This window comes from Juglans regia, chromosome 15 (genome assembly GCF_001411555.2).
Source record: "Juglans regia cultivar Chandler chromosome 15, Walnut 2.0, whole genome shotgun sequence".
Classification (NCBI taxonomy): domain Eukaryota; kingdom Viridiplantae; phylum Streptophyta; class Magnoliopsida; order Fagales; family Juglandaceae; genus Juglans; species Juglans regia.
Genome location: NC_049915.1, coordinates 8,250,625 through 8,269,969, shown reverse-complemented (window position 1 = coordinate 8,269,969; position 19,345 = coordinate 8,250,625). Strand labels below are relative to the sequence as shown.

General features: G+C 34.2%; 1 protein-coding gene and 1 pseudogene across 1 annotated transcript; one reads left to right on the top strand and one right to left on the bottom strand.

Annotated features, from left to right (window-relative positions):
* Nucleotides 1-8,032: 8,032 nt before the first annotated feature.
* LOC108991713 (proteasome subunit alpha type-1-B-like) lies at nucleotides 8,033-12,150 on the top strand. Its single transcript, XM_018966083.2, has 2 exons — nucleotides 8,033-8,514; nucleotides 11,392-12,150. Exons 1-2 carry the CDS (start codon nucleotides 8,164-8,166, stop codon nucleotides 11,890-11,892), a joined length of 852 nt encoding a protein of 283 aa, XP_018821628.1. The 5' UTR covers nucleotides 8,033-8,163; the 3' UTR covers nucleotides 11,893-12,150.
* Nucleotides 12,151-14,176: 2,026 nt separating this feature from the next.
* LOC108991640 lies at nucleotides 14,177-17,786 on the bottom strand (annotated as a pseudogene).
* Between the last annotated feature and the right edge of the window lie 1,559 nt (nucleotides 17,787-19,345).

Sequence of the window (19,345 nt, the reverse complement as noted above, 5' to 3'; positions counted from 1 at the left end):
TCAGACTAATGGTATTGGAGTTATTATTAGAGATTATGAAGGTGAGGTCTTGGCTACTATGTGTGGGAGTGGGGCTACCAGTTATAGCAGAATGTAATGCTCATTGGGCTGCAATGAATCTCTGTTCTGAGCTGGGATTCAACAATGTTGTCTTGAAAGGTGATGCGCAGGTGGTGATCAAAGCTGCCCTAAGTGCTGAGGAAACCTGGGCTTGGCCTGGTCAGTTGATTGAGGGCATGAAGAAGTTTTTAAAACTGAGACCAGATTGGAGGATAAACTTTTTGTACAAAGAAGGAAATGGGGTGGCTCATTCATAGTATTGGTCTGAGTGAAAAGCTCTGTATTAGTTTATTGGTAGATCGAAGGACTCTTAGATCAGTAGAAGAGTGGTGGTAGAGGTAGACAACAATCGGTGGTGGAGGATCTATAGTTTTTGCTTTTGAGAAAAATGGATAAGAAAATGAATAAAAAAAAAAAAGAAGAGGAAAATGAAGCTAGGAAGGTTGATTCTTAGATATTAGCATACAACAGTTTTTTCTTTCATTTTTAATATTTTATCTTTTTTTTTTTTTTTTTTTTGCAACAGTTTTAATATGGGGGACGAAAAGGAGAAAATTAAGGGGTAAAAAGGACAAAGAAATGAGAAAAAAAAATAGTGGAAAAGTGAGAGAAATTTGGTTGAAAGGAAGTTTTACGTGGATTTCAAATATATTCAACTTTTTTAAAAGAAAGTGAGCGATACTTGCAAGTTGGTTTCTTCAAAAAACTTGTTTAATCTCCATATTTTTCTTATTTTATTTTTAAATTCACTTTTTTCTTCTTTTCTTTTCTTTTCTTTTCTTTTCTTTCATATCTCATGAACACTAAATTTCATCATCAATGCAATTCAAATAGTTCCATAACATTCATTTTGATTTACCTCAAGTTCTTATGGTTGGGCTGGCAAAAGATCTTTTCTTTTAAACTCTTAAGGCTTTGTTTGAATTTAAAATTCACTTCAATTCATTCATTTCATTATTACAACGTTTTCAAATTTTTTCAGAAAATATAATAAACAATTCAACTTTTTCAAATTTTAAAACAACTTTCTCAAATTTCTACACAAAATATAATATATAATTCGACTTTTATTCTACTATTCACAAATCATCTCAACTCATCTCTGAATCTAAACCACTCATGATCATTCCGGTCATTAATTGATACAAACAGTTCTATTTCCCCTATTTTCTTTTCTTTTGTACTTTAATTTTCCTTCTCCTCTGTTGTGCTTCTATCTAACTCTAATCATCCGATCTGGATGCCTTGTTGGGATTTTAAAACTTAAAAAGAAAAATAAACACATAAAGTAATTACCAAGTCTTGTAACGATGCTTCATTTTATACGTATATTTCTCTCGCACTCTTAAGCTATGAAAATTTTTAAGAGATCCGAATCCCTCTTATTCATCCATCCTAACTACAACATAGATGTCTTTATTGGACTTAGGTCGATCATCTGTTGCAGTGACGATGATCATACGACAACCTTCTTGACCTTAAGCAAATTACACGTTGTAATTGCCCTATTTACTTCTATGTTTTGTGGTCATATGTAGCCATCAAATGCATGACATAATATTTGTTTGGATTGTTTAACCTTTAATAGTATATATGTATATGAAAAATTCTATTCATCATCCCACACATCACACCATAATTTTTTTTTATTTTTTTCTCTTACCAAATATGTGGTGTATGGTTGATGAGTAGAATAATTCAATTAGTTTAAGAAGAATAAAATCCAAAAACTTTTAAAAAATTAAAAATAAATAAAAATAAGTATACTATATGGAGATGATGAGTAATAAAACTCATAGATATATAAATATATCAGAAATGATACTTGCAGTCGTGAGTGTGCAAGCGCCGTGCAGTCACTTTGAAAAAAGTGAATAAATATGGGACTCACATGAAAAGAAATTAATTTTTTAATAGTGGACCCCACTCTTTTTCAAAACAATTGCACGGCGTTTGCACACTCTACGACTATATGTAACATTACTCTAAATATATATATATATATATATATAACAAAAGAACCATAATAATTATATATAGTTACAGCAACCATAAAATAATTGTTGTAGAAAGCAATGAATCGAGTCTTCCTTCAGAATTTTACAAGGAGCCCCTTCTAGATTATTGCTTAATTTTATTTTATTGGGCGCATTTGCAGTTAGCATTTACGCGAGGAGTAGGATTCCCGTAATAGGTTAAAGATCAACCAAATTATCAAAAAGTTCTGCTAATTAAGAAAACGGAAGTGTATGTACACCAACTCTCACATAAATAGTAAACTCATATAAGAGTGAAAAGTGAGGATTGTGTACATGGACCCTGTGTTTGGAGCATTTTTTTTTATCATAAAAACAGCCAACTTCAAGGCCAAATGGACCTCACTAGCCTTTCACTTCTAATTCAACCACGTCTCAAAAGGCTCATAGAGTCACCACCTAGTGGCACACCTCTACCAGGTCTTACCTCTTTGAGCCGCGGTGCATCGTTTTCTCTTTGTAGGGTTTCCATTTTTTATGTCAGCCTCTTAAGTCTTTCTTCAATTTTTGTGAATCTTCTCTCCCTCTCTCTGCCAGTTTGCTCACCCATTTTGGTGATCTCCTGGTCACAGGTCACCTAGAAGAGCATTGTCGCCGACATGTGAAAGGCACGTCACAATAAGTCAATTGGAAAAGTTGATCTTATAGACAGCGCCAACTGTTGACGACTGTTTTTGCTCACTGATTGTGTCTTTGGCTTAGGCAATTAGTTTGACCTGAAATCAAAAAACAAGATAAAGCTTGGGGCTCCACCCACGTATTGCCTTCGATGCCTAGCTAGTTATCTTGAAGATATTTTTTTAGAATCACCAGAATGAGAGTATATGAGCTCACCTCGATGCCTTTTCCTTTTGCCTTTTTGTATCCCTCTCCTAAAGAGTTCATCTACTGCCTTTGACAATCTGATTGTGAAACTTTTCCAAAAGGAGCATGTCGTTGTATTTAATACGGTAATCCTTTTGGGCCTTGTGATCAACCCAGTATGACATAGGCATGTCTCCTTAATGGGTGATTCACTACATTTAATACGACATCCCTCCTGAGGTTCCCTGTGAGCCCAACTTGACAAAGATAAGTTCCTCTTGTGGCCCTATCATGTAAAGCAGTGGGCCTACATGCATGCTTTACATGATAGGGCTTCTTATGAATAAAGAGTCATCACATTTTCCGTACAAGTTTGCCCCCTTTCCCGAGGGATGGACCTTCGAGCCGCTCGCATGGTTCCCTTCCCTTGTACACAGATCCTAGTTCAGTGGGCTTGGCAAGGTTTCATCTTAAAGAGATGAGAATTGGGTCTAACAACGTTCATTATACATCGGCCACCATTTGGATCATATAATATTGCAGTACGTAAGAATAGTTTTTACTTATCTTTCCTTTCCCTTTTCTTGGAGTTTCTATATATTTCAACTCTTTGAGCCTATAGCAATAAAAGGCAGTTCTCTTGCATCTTAAAACTTTCATGGCTGATTTTCTTGCCAAGGGGGGAGCTGGAGGTTTAAATTCGGATTGGTCTGGTGATCATATGCTACCTAGTATATAGTCTTAGAGGTCTTCTCCATATGGACGAAACTGGTCTCTCTTATTTACAGATCTAGTAGTGTTGTTCCTGGTAAGTTGTTTTTTGGTTTATTTGTTTTTCTTATTCTCATTTGCATGTGTCTTTTCTTGCAAGTTTTATTTGCTTTTGTTTAGGGTTGGTTCTCTAATGTCTAGTTTTAGTTTTACCCTGTACTTCATTGATATTTTGTTTTATAACCGGATGTCTTAGCAATTTTGATGCCTGGATTTGAGTTTTTTGTTTAATTGTATCTCCTAGGTGTCTTGTCGTAACTACAATTTTTCCTACCACAAGTAAGAGCAATCAATAAAATTAGAGTACCGTCCTCTTATTAAAAAAAATAATCTTAAAACTTTCGTTTTATATCCTTTGCCACTAATGCAGAGGTGCCATAGAGAAGCTAGTTATACATATGCTATTATGATATGGTATAAGGAAACATTTTGGATTTTATATTTTGGGTTTTATTTTGTAATTAATTTACCAACTTCACTGCTTTTTGGATGTAAGAAGGTAATTAATTAAGGATCATTTGTTGTAACTCATCATGACTAATCTTGCAACTTCTCGTACAGTTGCTTGTAGAGTCAACATATAACACGTGGTTGGTTATTTTTTCCTTCTATTTAATTATTTTTTCTTTTTAGTTAAATATATACATATTTAAACATTAAGATAAAAAAAAAAATGACAAATCACATCCTAATTAGATATAGATGTGTGGTATAAGACTTTCATGTAGAATTTCTCTTAATAAATAGATAAAATTAAATATCACACTAATTATCCAAATTGTATCATGCACAAATAATAGACAATTTATAAAAATTATTTTATAAATTTTTACAACTCCTCTCATTTTATTTCATCTAATCATTACAAATTTCTACACAAAATAAAATAAACAATTCAACTTTTTCAAATTTTAAAATAAAAATAAAATTAAAAAATATATTTTAACGATATTTTATTCAATTTTTAATTTTAATCTTAACTCATTTCATTTCTTCTCATATCATCTGGAAAACAAACAAAGCTTTAGAGACTTATGCTACAAAATAAAATCAGATGAAAATTCTTTCAAAAATATATTAAAGTTCATATCTTCTTATTTCTTCGACTACCACGATCCTGTTGCAGTGATATCACACATTCCATCTGGACCACCATCTCTCTGTATTTGTTCTTGCATTTCGATGCGTATTCTTTCCTCCTACTTTCTTTGTTGTTCCAGCAAATGCGTCTCCAACTCTAACTGTCGAGACAAGAGATCTTCCAACTTAATGTCTTGCCTTCATTTGCTCAATCTCTTAGTGCACGACGTCCAAATCTTTGGTAATATTATTCACTTCTGAATCAGATGTTGTGGAGGATGAACCGACACGCTTGAAAAAACATCCGAGCCATCTCACCAAACCAGACTTGGTCCCGAGGACTTGGGTAAATAAGTCGATGTCACTCGGAGATGAATCTTCAGAAGCAGACTATAGCTCAATCATTTTCTCCTACAAGAATTACAAAAACTAGAATCAGTAAAAAAGTAATAGAAAAACTTGTAGAACAAATGATATGTATAATGACATAATGCTTTGAAAACTAAATTTAACTTACGTAATTCTCTCTACCTACGAGATCAACCCATTCGCAGTTGGCATCAGTAGGAGTCATAGCATACACATGAATAAGTGAGAAATTTTTTGCATCGTCGCATTTCTAACTAAGTCACATTAGCAAATATCATATTAGCACTTAATTAAATAAAACCATAGAAAGATATAATAACTAATTACCATTTTCTCTGCAAGACATTAGAATGACCATGAACCTGCGTGATGGTGAATTGACAAATTTGATCCATTCTGCGCATTGTTTCAAACATAGATTACGCATTCCATTCTGTTCATTTCTTCTTGTTTTTCCGACCACCGCGATCTTGCTACAGTTACTTCACACGTTCCATCTAGACCATCATCTTTCTTTGTATTTGTTCTCACATTTTAATGTGTATTCTTTCCTTATGCTCTCTTTGCTTCTCCACCAACACATCTCTAACTTTGACTATCGACACGAGATCTTCTAACTCTTGTTGTCTTGCTTTCATTTGCTCAATATCTTGGCGCGCAATGTCTAAATCATTGGTAAGATTATTCACTCCCAACCCCGATGCCGTGGAGGATGAACCGAAATGCTTTATAAAACGTTCAAACCCTCTGACCAAACCAAACTTGGTCACAATGACCTGGGTAAATATGTCGATGTCATTGGAAGGCGATTCTTCAGAAGTAGTCTGTAGCTCAATCATTTTCTCCTACAAGAATTATAAAAATTACAATCAATAAAAAAAAAAAATTTCGCAGAAACACCTGCAAAGCAAATGATATCTATAACGTCATAATGTTTTGAAAACTGAATTTAACTTGCTTGATTCTCTCTAGCTACAAGATCAACCCACTCGTAGTTAGCATCAATATGGGTCATTGCATACACATGAATAAGTGAGAAATTTTCAGGATAGTCGTGTTTCTAATGAAGCCACATTAGCAAAATCATATTAGTACTACATTTAAAAAACCATAAAAAGATATAATACTAATTTTCTCTATGAGACGTTAGAATAGCCTTGTACCTGTGTGATGGTGGCTTGTTAAATTTGATCCATTATGTGCATTATTTCAAACATAGATTAAAGTTCATTTCTTCTTATTTTTTTGACCACCGCGATCGTGCTTTAATGAAATCATGTGTTCCATCTAGACCATCATTTCTTTTTATATTTGTTCTTGCGCTTCAATGTGTATTCTTTCCTTCTATTCTTTTTGCTTCTCCAACCAGGGGCGGCTCAAAGGCAAGGCAACTAAGACACTTGCCTAAGGCCCCCACTCCTTAAGCCCCACCAAAAAGATCCTAACGTGGTTTGTTCAAAACAAATTGACACAAGCTATTTATATTCTTTCAAAAATAAAATTTATAGAAAATAGATATTAAAAAAGGTTAGTATTGTAAGATATTAAAAAAAGTTAGTATTGTAAGGAACACATCTCGTATATTCTTTTAACATCTTGCTATGAGTTGTAAATAAATTAATAAAACAATATTTCCAATAAACACTTTATAACATAAAAAGCGTAGTTATTTGAGATACACAGTAATTAAGAATAGAATACAAATTTTGAAAACTTAAAAATCTCAACTCTAAATAATATTGATGATCTGAAAAGAAAAGTTTTATGATTTTTTTTTTTTTTTTTTAGGGGTGGTGGTTTTGAACTCCAGACCTTCATTTTGGAGGCTAAGAATTATGGCAATCAAGCCACATGCCTTTACTAAAAAAAAAAATTATGATTTTGAAACTTACACAAAAAAAAAAAAAAAAATCACATAGTAAAGAATCAGAATGTTTGTTTATTTGTATTATACTTAATTGGAGAGTTGATTGAATTATTATATTAAAAGTTTTTAAAAATAATCTCATCTTAAATTCTTGTCTTAGGCTACCGTGTGCATTGAGCCACCCCTGTCTCCAGCAAACACATTTCCAACTTTGACTGTTGAGACAAGAGACTTTCAACTCTTGTTGTATTGCCTTCATTTGCTAATCTATTAGCACGAAGCATCTAAATCTTTGGTAAGATTATTCACTCCTGAACCCGATGTTGTGGCAAATGAGCTGACACACTTGAAAGAACGTTCAAGCCCACTCAACAAACCATACTTGGTCTCGAGGACATAGGTAAATATGTTGATGTAATTGGAAGACAATTCTCCAAAAATAGCCTGCAACTCAATCATTTTCTCCTACAAGAATTACAAAAACTGCAACCAGTAAAAAACAATAGTAGAAGAACCTGCAGAACAAATGATATCTATAATGACATAATGTTTTAAAAAGTCAATTTAAATTACATAATTCTCTCTGGCTATGGGATCAACCCACTTGTAGTTGGCATCAGTACGAGTTGTAGCATACACATGAATGAGGAATAAATTTTCATGATCGTTGCTTTTTCTAACTAAGCCACATTAACAAAATCATATTAGCAGTTAATTGAAGAAAACCATAAAAATATATAATAACGAACAACTAATTTCTTTACAAGACGTAGGAATGATCTTGAATCTACGTGATGGTGGATTGTCAAATTTGATTTATTTTATGTATTGATAGAATTTAAGTTCTACGTGACAAGAAAAGGTGAATTTTTTATACTTTTTAATAAGATTCACTTTTTTATTAAAAAAAGGCTTGCCTGAGAATTGTTCATTTTGAGTTCGCTTGTATATATTATTATGGTAAATTTAACATATCATTGGGCCAATTATTGGGCGTCGGATGTCGGCCCATTTACAACGTCGAAAGACATTATTAACATACGTTCGTAGACACGACTTTACTGGTTCCTTTCCTTCTGCTCTCTCGTATTGTCTTGAACAAGAAGAAAACCCCTATAAGACAACAGTGTTAAAGAAGGAGAGAGAGAGAGGGCGAACGGACGCCGTAGGAAAAGGATGTTTCGGAATCAGTATGACACGGATGTGACGACATGGAGCCCGGCGGGGCGGCTGTTTCAGGTGGAGTACGCGATGGAGGCAGTGAAGCAAGGGTCGGCGGCCATTGGGCTCCGATCCAAGACCCACGTCGTCCTGGCCTGCGTCAACAAGGCTAACTCCGAGCTCTCCTCTCACCAGAAGAAGATCTTCAAGGTCGACGACCACATCGGCGTCGCCATTGCTGGACTCACCGCAGACGGCCGTGTCCTCTCCCGCTACATGCGATCCGAGTGCATTAATCACAGTTTCACCTACGAGTCGCCCCTCCCGGTGGGTCGTCTCGTTGTTCAGCTCGCGGATAAGGCCCAGGTCCGTTACAAAACAAAGCCCCAAACCCTATCAATTCTGAATTGTTACTTGAGGTGATTGGGAATGTTGCTTATTTTGATTCCGGTGAGTTCGGGGAGTTGGGTTTGTTGGATCGTGGGATTGCGGGGGTTTAGGGTTTTAGTCATTTTTTTTTGCCTCTAGAAACCTTTTTTTGATAGGTAATAAGTAATTCATTGATAGAAAGATAGGCATAGCCCAAGTACGGAGTATACAAAGACATACAACTATTTGGGAACTAGAACAGTTAATAGAAACCTTAAAAGATTGCTCCTTTGACAGGCTCCTTTGACTGTGAGTTTTGGCTGTTCTTGGGCGTAATACAATTTTAAATCTTTATAGTTGATGACTAATTGGACTACACATGTTAGGGTTTTGGATTTATGTTAGGAGTGGAAGTTTTGATGGAAGGTAGGCAATCATCTCTTTTGGTTTGTAAGCTGCCTTGGTATTTAACTGCATCTTAGGTTTGGTGGAGATGCGTACTTTGTCTATGCTGTCAGAGCCTACATCAAGCATGGAATTCACTAGTCTGAATGTGTTTTGTATGTTTCGCAAACTGTGTAGCTGTCTACCTCCGAGTAATATTCTACTCTAATCAAAGGAGGTCGGCAGGTAATATTTGGTAGATAATGATTTACCCGTTTTCAAGCAACTTTTACAACTGCTTTTAATTGAAGACTTGGTGATATAGTCATCAAAACATGTATGTTTTTCATAGAATTTATTGACTTCCAGTATTTGAGCATTTTGCTTAGTTAATTCTGAAGCCAGAGTCAGCTGTATCTAAACCACAACCTGCCCCCAGTATGTTGGTAATGAGCCTACATTGGTTTACGTGTGGTTAGTTCTGTTGGCAGCGTGAATTTCCCCAGGCTGGCTGGTTTTTGTTTATTGCTATAACTTCTCTTAGTTATGTATTTAGGTTCACCATTTTCTATAGACTGGTGAACTAACAGGTTCCACAAGGGCCAAACCTTTATGTTTATTAATTCACCAGAGATCCTATAAGCTGAGATATTTTAGGAAAAATGAGAATATATTACAAAAGTACCACCTTGTTACAGTTCTTTTTTCCCCCTCCAGCTCAATGTGATCTTAGTAGCTTGTTGAAGTTATTTTTTTTAAATGGAGTAGACGGGGCTAAATTGTATATATATATATATATTTATATTGAGAGAGAGAGAGAGAAAAGAAGTCTTGACATGCCGGGGGTATTCAGAAAGTGTGATTATAGTTCAACTATGGTTTCTTTGCGAAGTGGTACGTATAATGACCATGGGGTGGACACTTTGTTGGGATCTGGACGTCGGGTAGAGGAATGAGGTTCAGGCTTGTGCTATATTTAGTTGGGTAGATGAAAACCATGTTGAAATTCCTCTTAAGTAGGTTCGAAATTCCTATAATTTCATCTCATTCCCTTGATTCATTTGCAGAAGTTCCTGTATTTTTCTCTCTTTTCTAGTCAGTATCTGTTCTCTAGCCTTGCACATGATTTTTTTGGCTTCTATTAAATTTCAGGGGTACACCATTTTTTTTGAAGTTGGGAAATGCGTTTGTATACATTAAAGAATCACGCGATCATATGTGCATATGCGCTATCTTTTTCTTAGTGTTTTGCCCTGGGTTTGGTACGCATGCCTTGTCTCATTTCTTAGTTTTTTTTTTTTTTTTTTCCCTGGAAGTTTGTTACTTTTGTTGCACATATTATATGAGCATATGCGCTATCTTTTTTATTAGTAAATGAAATATTTTATATGGGCACATGCTATTAGTTTCAGTATTTGAATCAGCTGTTATGTTGTTATGCCATACATTCTAAGGGCTCTCTCTCTCTCTCTCCCCACGCCCATACACGAAGCTGCATACATGTGAGGACACACACCTACTTATAAAAAAAAAAAAAAAAGTGAGGACACACATATCTACATAGAGTTATCATTTAGTTGCATCTTATGACAAACTCTCCTTCCAGTGTGATATACATATTTCCACATTCTTTACAAGAAACGGTTTCTGAAATGTTTGTTGATATCTTTTTCTAATTTATTGGGCTCTAGAGTCAAAAATGGTTATGGCGAATTCACAATCATTTTTTTGATAAGTGAGTAGTAACAATCATATGAGTCGCTTTGAACTAATGGGAGCTTTAATCAGTTCACATATTTCCTTGTCCCCAATGATTGTAGTGTTGAAGGTGATTCTTTACCCCGTGATTTTCCCCTGGGTGTCCAAGTTATCTTCATGTGGGTGTTATCGAACTTGGTGAAATGAGTTTGAAGTTTCTGAAGACACTTTTTAATGTGGTCTTAGAAAAATCTTGTCAACATTTGAAGAGAGATGCTTTAGTTACAAAGGGATTTTATAAAAGTAAATTCACAAATTGATGTGACTTGATATGATACGTTAGATTGTAAAGTTACTTCTATTGTAAAGTATATCTAATGTATTATTTTAAGCCACGTCAATTTGTGAGTTTACTTATGTGAAATCTCTATGGTTGTAGTACTTATCTGTTTTTCTTTGCCTTATTTTTAGAGATATATATTTCAGTTTGTTTGGGGTTTGGAACTTAGACTTATGGGTTATCTTTTGTTGCCAACTGTGCTTAATGTTCTGTTTAGTCTCTGGAATCCACCACAGTTGAGTAAAACCACTATTGATTTTATTTTTTGCTGGAAAACTGATCTTGTTGGGGTCTCTACATTTGTTTACCTGAAAGGTTAGCTATTTATTCTTTTGATCATATTGAGCATGTGTCTGTGGGTTATATCTTAAGAAAAAGAAATTTATGTTCCATGATTGCAGCAAGAGAAGCTATTTCCTTATTTTGAGTTACAACATACTTTTCGGTGGCAGGTCTGCACACAACGCTCATGGAAGCGGCCCTTTGGTGTTGGTCTGCTGGTAGGTGGCTTGGATGAATCTGGAGCTCACCTTTATTACAACTGCCCAAGTGGTAACTACTTTGAGTACCAAGCCTTTGCCATTGGGTCCCGTTCACAAGCTGCCAAAACATACTTGGAACGCAGATTTGAAAACTTCGTGGACTCTTCCCGGGAAGATCTGATCAGAGATGCACTTATTGCAACAAGGGAAACTTTGCAGGGAGAGAAGCTCAGAAGCTCCATCTGCACAGTTGCTGTGCTGGGAGTTGGAGAACCATTCCAAATATTGGATCAGGAAACTGTACAACAATTGATCGATAAATTTGAGCTTGTAGGTGAGGAAGAGACTCCTGCTGCTGAGCCGGATGCTGATGCTACTGCTGCTGCTGACGAGGGTGGTGCAGCAGAACAGGGTGGAGGTGCTGAGCCGGGTCCTGCAGCTGAACAAGGTGCAGCTCCAATGGATATTTGAGGATACGAGAATGAGATATCTCCTCTCTTTTGTCTTCAGATGAGGTTTTCTGGCATGTTTATCAAAAATTATGTTTCCCTCATCAGTGCAAACATACATTTTAATGCTAGCCCCTGGTGAACCATACATTTTAATGCTAGCATCATCTTTACAATCATACCTCAGACAGCATGAATTTGTGATGACATTCAACCTGGTTATATTTTGCTACTGTTTGTGTTATGGGATGGCTGCTAAACTCTTTGCGAGTGCTGTGCATGTGCCAAGAGGCCTTCTCTCACTTGTTTTTCTTTCGGCCTGGTTTGATGCGTCTCGACATCTTCTCTCCTAATCTGTCTTGACATTTTTTCTGTGTGCGTTGATGCATTCGGGCATCACAGATTCACAATACCTCTTCTGCTACACGGGAAGTTAGTCTATCGGTTCGTTCCATGACCAGTAATTTCAGCCCATAGCAATGGAAACACAAATTCCGATATCGAGCTCCTTGGTGCGTATTTTTCCAATATCGAGAGAGATGTATAAAAAATAATAAAGTTGAAGAAATGACGTGGCTTTATGGAAATAATTTGCATTTAATGATATAATAAAATGAGATTATGGATTATTAAATTTTAATTCTGCTTATAATTTAATTACAAAATTCCTATTACTAGTTGTAATGAATAAGATAAGAGTAATTCTATATATAACCGTGAAGTGCGTAAACGTCAAGTAATCGCTTTGAAAAAGTGTGGAGTCTACTATTAAAAAATTATTTTTTTTCATGTGGATCTTAGTTTATTCATTTTTTTCAAAATAATTACGAGGCGGTTGCACAAATTATGGTTGCAAATATATTTTCTCATAAGATATAGTCAAAGAAGATGAATGTTTGGTTTAGATACAAAAGTCTCCTAACTTATTTCATATAATTATTATAATTTTTTTAAATTCTTACACGAAATATAATAAATAATTTAATATTTTAAAATTTTAAAATAATAATAATATTAAAAAATAATATTTTAATAATATTTTATTCAATTTCTAACTTTTATCTCAACTTACTAAGAGTTGAAGGAGAAAGAATATAAAGTGCTCTGAACTTTTAAAATCTGAAACTATCTATCACTTAATTACATGACCTTTCAAATTGTTTTAATTTAGATTATTAAGCAAGTGGTCATTTAATGTACAAGTGGATAACGTGACTTAAAATGATATACACCATATATTGGTTTAGACTTCTTATAACAAATGAGTATGAAAAAAATTATTTTTTTTTTTTATATGGTGAGAATTTTTTTTTTTTTCTTCCAAAGGGCTTGCACGAACCTTGTAGATTTGTATAAATCATTACTTAGTCATGGGAAGTAATCAACTATTACAAGGGAAGTAATCAGCCATTAAAAATGTAGTCATTAAAAAACTAAATGACCAATAATAAAATGGTATGAAGACTTAATATTATTTAAATGATAATATTAATTAAAATAACAGGTGATGCTGTACATAAAAAACCATGTAAAGTGCATAAATAATTACTTATTTCATAAGTACTGATAAGTAGTACTATTATCTTACCACATTATGTAATGTCATTAAAAATTAGTGCTTACAAAAATAATTTCAACTGCATGAAATTTGTCATTTCGTGATAAGATAAGATAAGAATATCATTCTTATTACATTATTTATAAAAATAATTTATACAGTCATAAAGTATACAAGTCACGTACATTGTCTTTAAAAAAAATGAATAAATAGTAAATCTCATTTTTTTTTATAGAGAGTATACAAGTCTTACACACCATAAGACTGTATCGAACATTACTACATTATCTATACAATGAGACCCTATTTAGATATAAGAAGTGTTTCATCTCATTATTATAATTTTTTTAAATTTTCACATAAAATATAATAAATAATTTAATTTGTTCAAATCTCAAAATAATAATAATATTTTATTTAATTTTTAACTTTTATCATAACTTATCTCATCTCAACTTACTATCCGGCACCCGAAAGTCCTAATAATTCTCCTAAGATACTTACGAGCAGCTTGTTCAAAATTATTTTGCCCGGCACGCACATACGCAGGAAAAGATCGAGGAAACAAAAAACGTCTGCATTGGCACAGCAGCCACCCATTCCCTAACAACTCAAATGAGCCAACAGGCAACAGATTTTAAAAGCCTTGACAAAAGATGACATTAAATTATCTGTGGGGAGAAAATAGTCTTGAAAGGCTAACTGGAGCCAGCCCCAAAATGCAACTACGCACAGCTGCCCTCTCAAAAATAGTAACAATGGGGAGAAACCATGACCATGGTTCACGGAGATTGTTTATGTATATGGAGTAAGGGCAGTGAATTGATATGCATCTGCTTGAACCTCCATTGCCAATTCTCTGGGGTCGTCTCGCCTCCAAGAGAGCGGATGACGGATCCACCACTGCATGAGCCAACTTTACAGCATTCCTCCAGAGATAACCCTTTTACCAACCCATATAAAAATCCACTTGCAAATAGGTCGCCTGCTCCAGTGGCATCAATTGTCTTGGTTTCCCCGATGGCTGGAACCCGGACAACCTGACATTTGCAAAAATAAATAATGTTCATAATTATGGAATATCCATATATATGCAGCTCTCATGGTGTGGACAGCACAGAAGAATAACTTACGTGAACATTTAAAAGATGCTTGAAAGATGAGATGAGATGAGATGAGAAATTTATTAATAGCAGTGTAATGGTTTGAGTTATGATGTTTTATTGGATTATGAGAAATAAGAGAAAAAAAGTTGAATAAAAATATTATTATAATATAATTTTTAAATATTATATTTGTTTTAAGATTTGAAAAAGTTGAATTATTTTTTATATTTTGTTTGGAAGTTTGAAAAAATTATAATGATTAAGTAATGATTAGATGAAAATGTTGAAGAGCGGTCCTACTCTGCCGCTTAGAGTATCCCACTCCAAGTGACCGTTAGGCTAAAATCACAATTTTATTTTTTTTCAATTTTTTTATTCATATTTTTTTATCATTTTAAAATATTTTTAAAAAATATAAGAAAAATATCAATAGACTAATAGTCAATTCCTTAACTATTAAATTAAAAAAAAATTAAAATGCATGAAGTGTCAAAATGAGGGGGCAAGTTGAGTGGACAAAGTAACATTTTTTAAAGTTGAATATTTGAAATTAAAAATATTTGCATTTGAGTGATGTCCGGGAATGAAATGAGATGAAAGAAAACATCTTCCGAACTACTCTTTAGAGAGTTTGTCCATTATACCTTGCATTAAAAATTTAGGGTACATTTATTATTATTATTTGGTGAATTTGGTAGACATTTGGAGCTTGGACAAGCTTTTTTGAGGAGACACCCTCTATCATTAAAAGCTTCGACTGCCCTCCAGCATATGAAGGAAAACAAGCATAAAAAGGAAAGCGCATGAGGTCCTCAATAACTATATAAATCTCCATTTCTGAGGAAGGGAAATGTCTGAAGAAAACCAGGCCAAGGGTTTCTTAGAAAAGTAAGCTTTACAGTTCATTTCCATGCTTAGCAATGCATCCATTAGGCCCCAAGGTTACAACAGCCCATTGGCAGTGTTTGGCCAGAAATTCAAGCGCAATGTACATAAGTTTTACAAGAACAATGAAATATGCAACAACTGAAGAGTATGATAAAGCAATTCCAGTCACCTTAGCAGTTCTATTGCTTCATCTTCATTGGCGAAACAGAGATCTATATTTCCTGACTCCAGTAACTGTAGAAGAGGTAATTTAAAGTTCCGAACCATCTGTCCAAATGTAAAGACTGCATAAGACACTAGATTTGATCATAAAAACTCTTCTGAAATGTCGAAACTTGTAAATTGTTTTGTAATTAGGAGTTCTTATTAATAATGCGAAAGGCGCAACCCAAGTACACAGGTCAAGATTTATAACTTAAATGTTGAAAACAAAGAAGATCACTGACAATGAACCAAACTAAAAGGAAATGAAAATATAAGTGCAAGGTACCTCAAAACTGGCCAAATCAAGGGACACGAAAAGACCCTCTTGTTTGGCAATCTTTATAGCTTCCCGAATAACCTCTAAATTGAATATATTGCATATCTCAAAGACAACCACTGAAGAAAATAAGGTCTTGGTCAATTAAGTCCATAGAAAGCATCAACATAATTCCAAGACATTATCTTGCAGAAGCTACTGGACGAGAAAAACCAAACAGATCTAGTTTCTGGCATGAAGGACATGTTATTCATTATGAGTTCATTTTATACATGAAACTCTATTATCTTTAGCGTATGATACATACACAAAATCTGCATTAGAAATTTGATTTAACTTGTCAAAGACAACAACAACAACAATAATAACAAGAAACTAAGAATTTGGGAAAACTCACAAAGGAAAGGTAAAAAAGTTTCAATGGCAGATTTGATTCACAAATTTTATTCTAAGGGGAGATGCCGAACTTTAGAGCCCTTGAAATCCTCTCTAGTCAAGTCATCCGCCTGAAATAGAATAAATAATGAAAGCAAGTCCTACTAATCAGTCCTTAAAATTCAGAGAAACCCTTATCCTAATAAGAATACACACCATGATACACATTCATAGAGAGAAATTTAAAGAAGCATTAACGTGAATGCTCATAGCTTATCTCATTATGAAGCCGAAGTTGATCCTCAAAATTGGTAAAGAACGTAGCTTCAAAAATGTATAAAAACACAGCATTGGAGAGACAAGGCCGCATGGTACGGGTGCCCAATTCATCAATCAGGCAAACACACTGGCAGACAATACAGATAGTAAATGTTTCAGCATCAAACACTAAGAAGTTCAACAAAAAAATTTGGAAACAATGAACTTCAGTTATGTAACATGAAGCTCACCTGACCAGTGCGTCCTTTCTTCATCCTCAATCTCGAGAGGTTCACTCCATTAGAGCTCATGTTGCGCACAAATAACTGACCTTGCTCATCATTCCCATAGGCCCCAATTATTCCACTGGAGACCCCAAAACCTGCACTTAGTCCCCGCATTGTATTTGCGACACTTGCCCCCAGCCATTGTCTTCATGGAAAACGGATCATCAGTGGATGCAAGGATATGGATTCTCAACTCACTCACCATGAGCTCAAGCTCTTCAATTGCGACCTAAACGGTACATAAACAGTACATACATAAGAAAATCTCAGTCATGCACCAGCAACAAGAAGTTAACCCAAGTTATGCTATAAAAATGCGCATAGTCTTGTGATTGATTCCCTTAAAGAAGAAGAAGAGAGAGAGAGGGGAGGGGGAGGAGAGAGAAACAGAAAACATTACGCATTTAGCAGACATAATAACAAAGAGAAACGGAATAAACATAAAAAGCACAATAAGTACAAAAATCCACAAACAAAAAGACAATGAGTAGTCCACTGTGAATTGCACTTGACCCATATATCACAACAGCTTTTTCAGGTCATTCAGAGTCTGCATTGTTAGAGAGCATGAAATTCACTGAAGAGAAGCTCTTGGATGAACTTAAAAATGGGACTCCAAAAGAGTTCAATGTAATTTGATAATAACAAAAGCAGATAAATTTAACATGGGCAACTAGCATAGAACGCCCAAAATCTAGCAAAGTGAAGCGAACAAACAAAAATGGCCCCATAAGACCAGAGAGAGAGAGAGAATACTGGAATAGAGCCACCTCGATAGCCGGGGATTTGATGTAGAAAGGAGCAGTCGACAAGGGCCACATGATCGACAAGGGCCGCCGGTTGGAGACCCAAAATGAGGGGAGCGTCAACGTGATCAGCCTCTACATTCAGCCTTACCTCCCTATCCCGGTTTCCATAGCTATAGTTGTTGTTGCGGGGGAAGGGCTCTGCCTCTGCTCCCATTTTTTCCAACCGATAACCCACCCCCACACCCTTTCCCCCCGACTCTCATTCAAAGTTCAAACTCCGCCACCTTTATAGTCTATACAGAGACGCTTAGATTTTATTACTATAAAATGGTAACATTTGACGGCATTTAGATTTTATTACTATTTATTACTGTTACTATTTATTACTATAAAATGATAAAATAGAATTCTTTATTACTATTAATTATTTTCCAAATAAAACAAAGTTGAGTTTCAGGATTGAAGGGAAGATTATCTATAAGAAAAATATGATAAAGTATCTATTTTCTATGTACGAAACACGTTGTTTTTTTTTTTTAAGAAAAGTTATTTTAATAATTGATACAATTGTAAAGAGATTTTATAAAAATAAATTTACATAATTTCATATCATACGTAAGATTTATTTTATAATAAAAATATATTTACAATCTAACATATCATATCAAGTCACAATAATTTATAAATTTATTTTTATAAAATTTCTTGATAGCTAAAATATTTCTTGATTAAAAAAGCATGTGCTTCTTCCATGCTCATGCTCAAACAACGGATGCCAATTATTAAGTTAAATGTTTTATTTATAAAGAGATTTTACAAAAAAAAAAAAAAAAAAAGTTGGATTGTACTAAGCCACCGATAGTCGGTATCGACAGTGTAAATTCTTTTTCTTTTTTTAAAACATTTTTATGTATTTTCTTTTAGAAATTAAAAAACAAACACAATACTAAAATATAAACAAACACAAATTCTAAAAAAAATAAAATAAAGAGAAAATCGGTACACTTTGTCTATGGAAGTCATCAGTGAAAGTTCGAAGTATCATTTTCGGAACTTCTCTCTAGCTTTAATAGGTTGAAGGATCATTTTCCATTAATTATGTTTGAAGAAAACTCTCCATAAAGTATAACAATATTCTATTCAACCTGCAAAGCTTGGATAGAAACTTTAAAGAAACTACCATTAACCTAGTTATCTTTTTTTTTACTACTTTGTCGAGATTATAAAGAGTAGAGTTTCGGCTACTGTTATATCTGTAAAAGAATTATACAAAATAATCTTATAAATTAAGTTTCATATGATCTGTTAGATCTATTTTATAATAAAAATAACTTTAAAATCTGACGAATCACATCAAATCACATTAGTTTGTAAGATTATTTTTGTATAATTACTTTGTAACTAAATTATTTCTCTTATTTTTTGACACATTAAATCACGAGAAATGAGTTGTAAAAATTTTAAATAGATAAATTTCATACAACTGTAACAATATAAAAGAATAAAGATGGAAAAGAAAGATGAAGCATAAGCTTCTGATTTTTTAGGAATCAGCATCTCCAAGAATGATCAATGTATTTACTTGAATGAGTTTTACAATTTCTCAGTCTCAGTTTGTATATTTCTTCTCAAACTAGGCTACTGTTACTGTCGTTTCAAATGAAAGGGCAATTATGTAAATTGCTACATTAATTGATCACATGCCCTGCGCCTGCTTCTCTCTTTTATGATACCCCTGGCTACTTCTACCTTCGATTCACTTCACTGCACCTC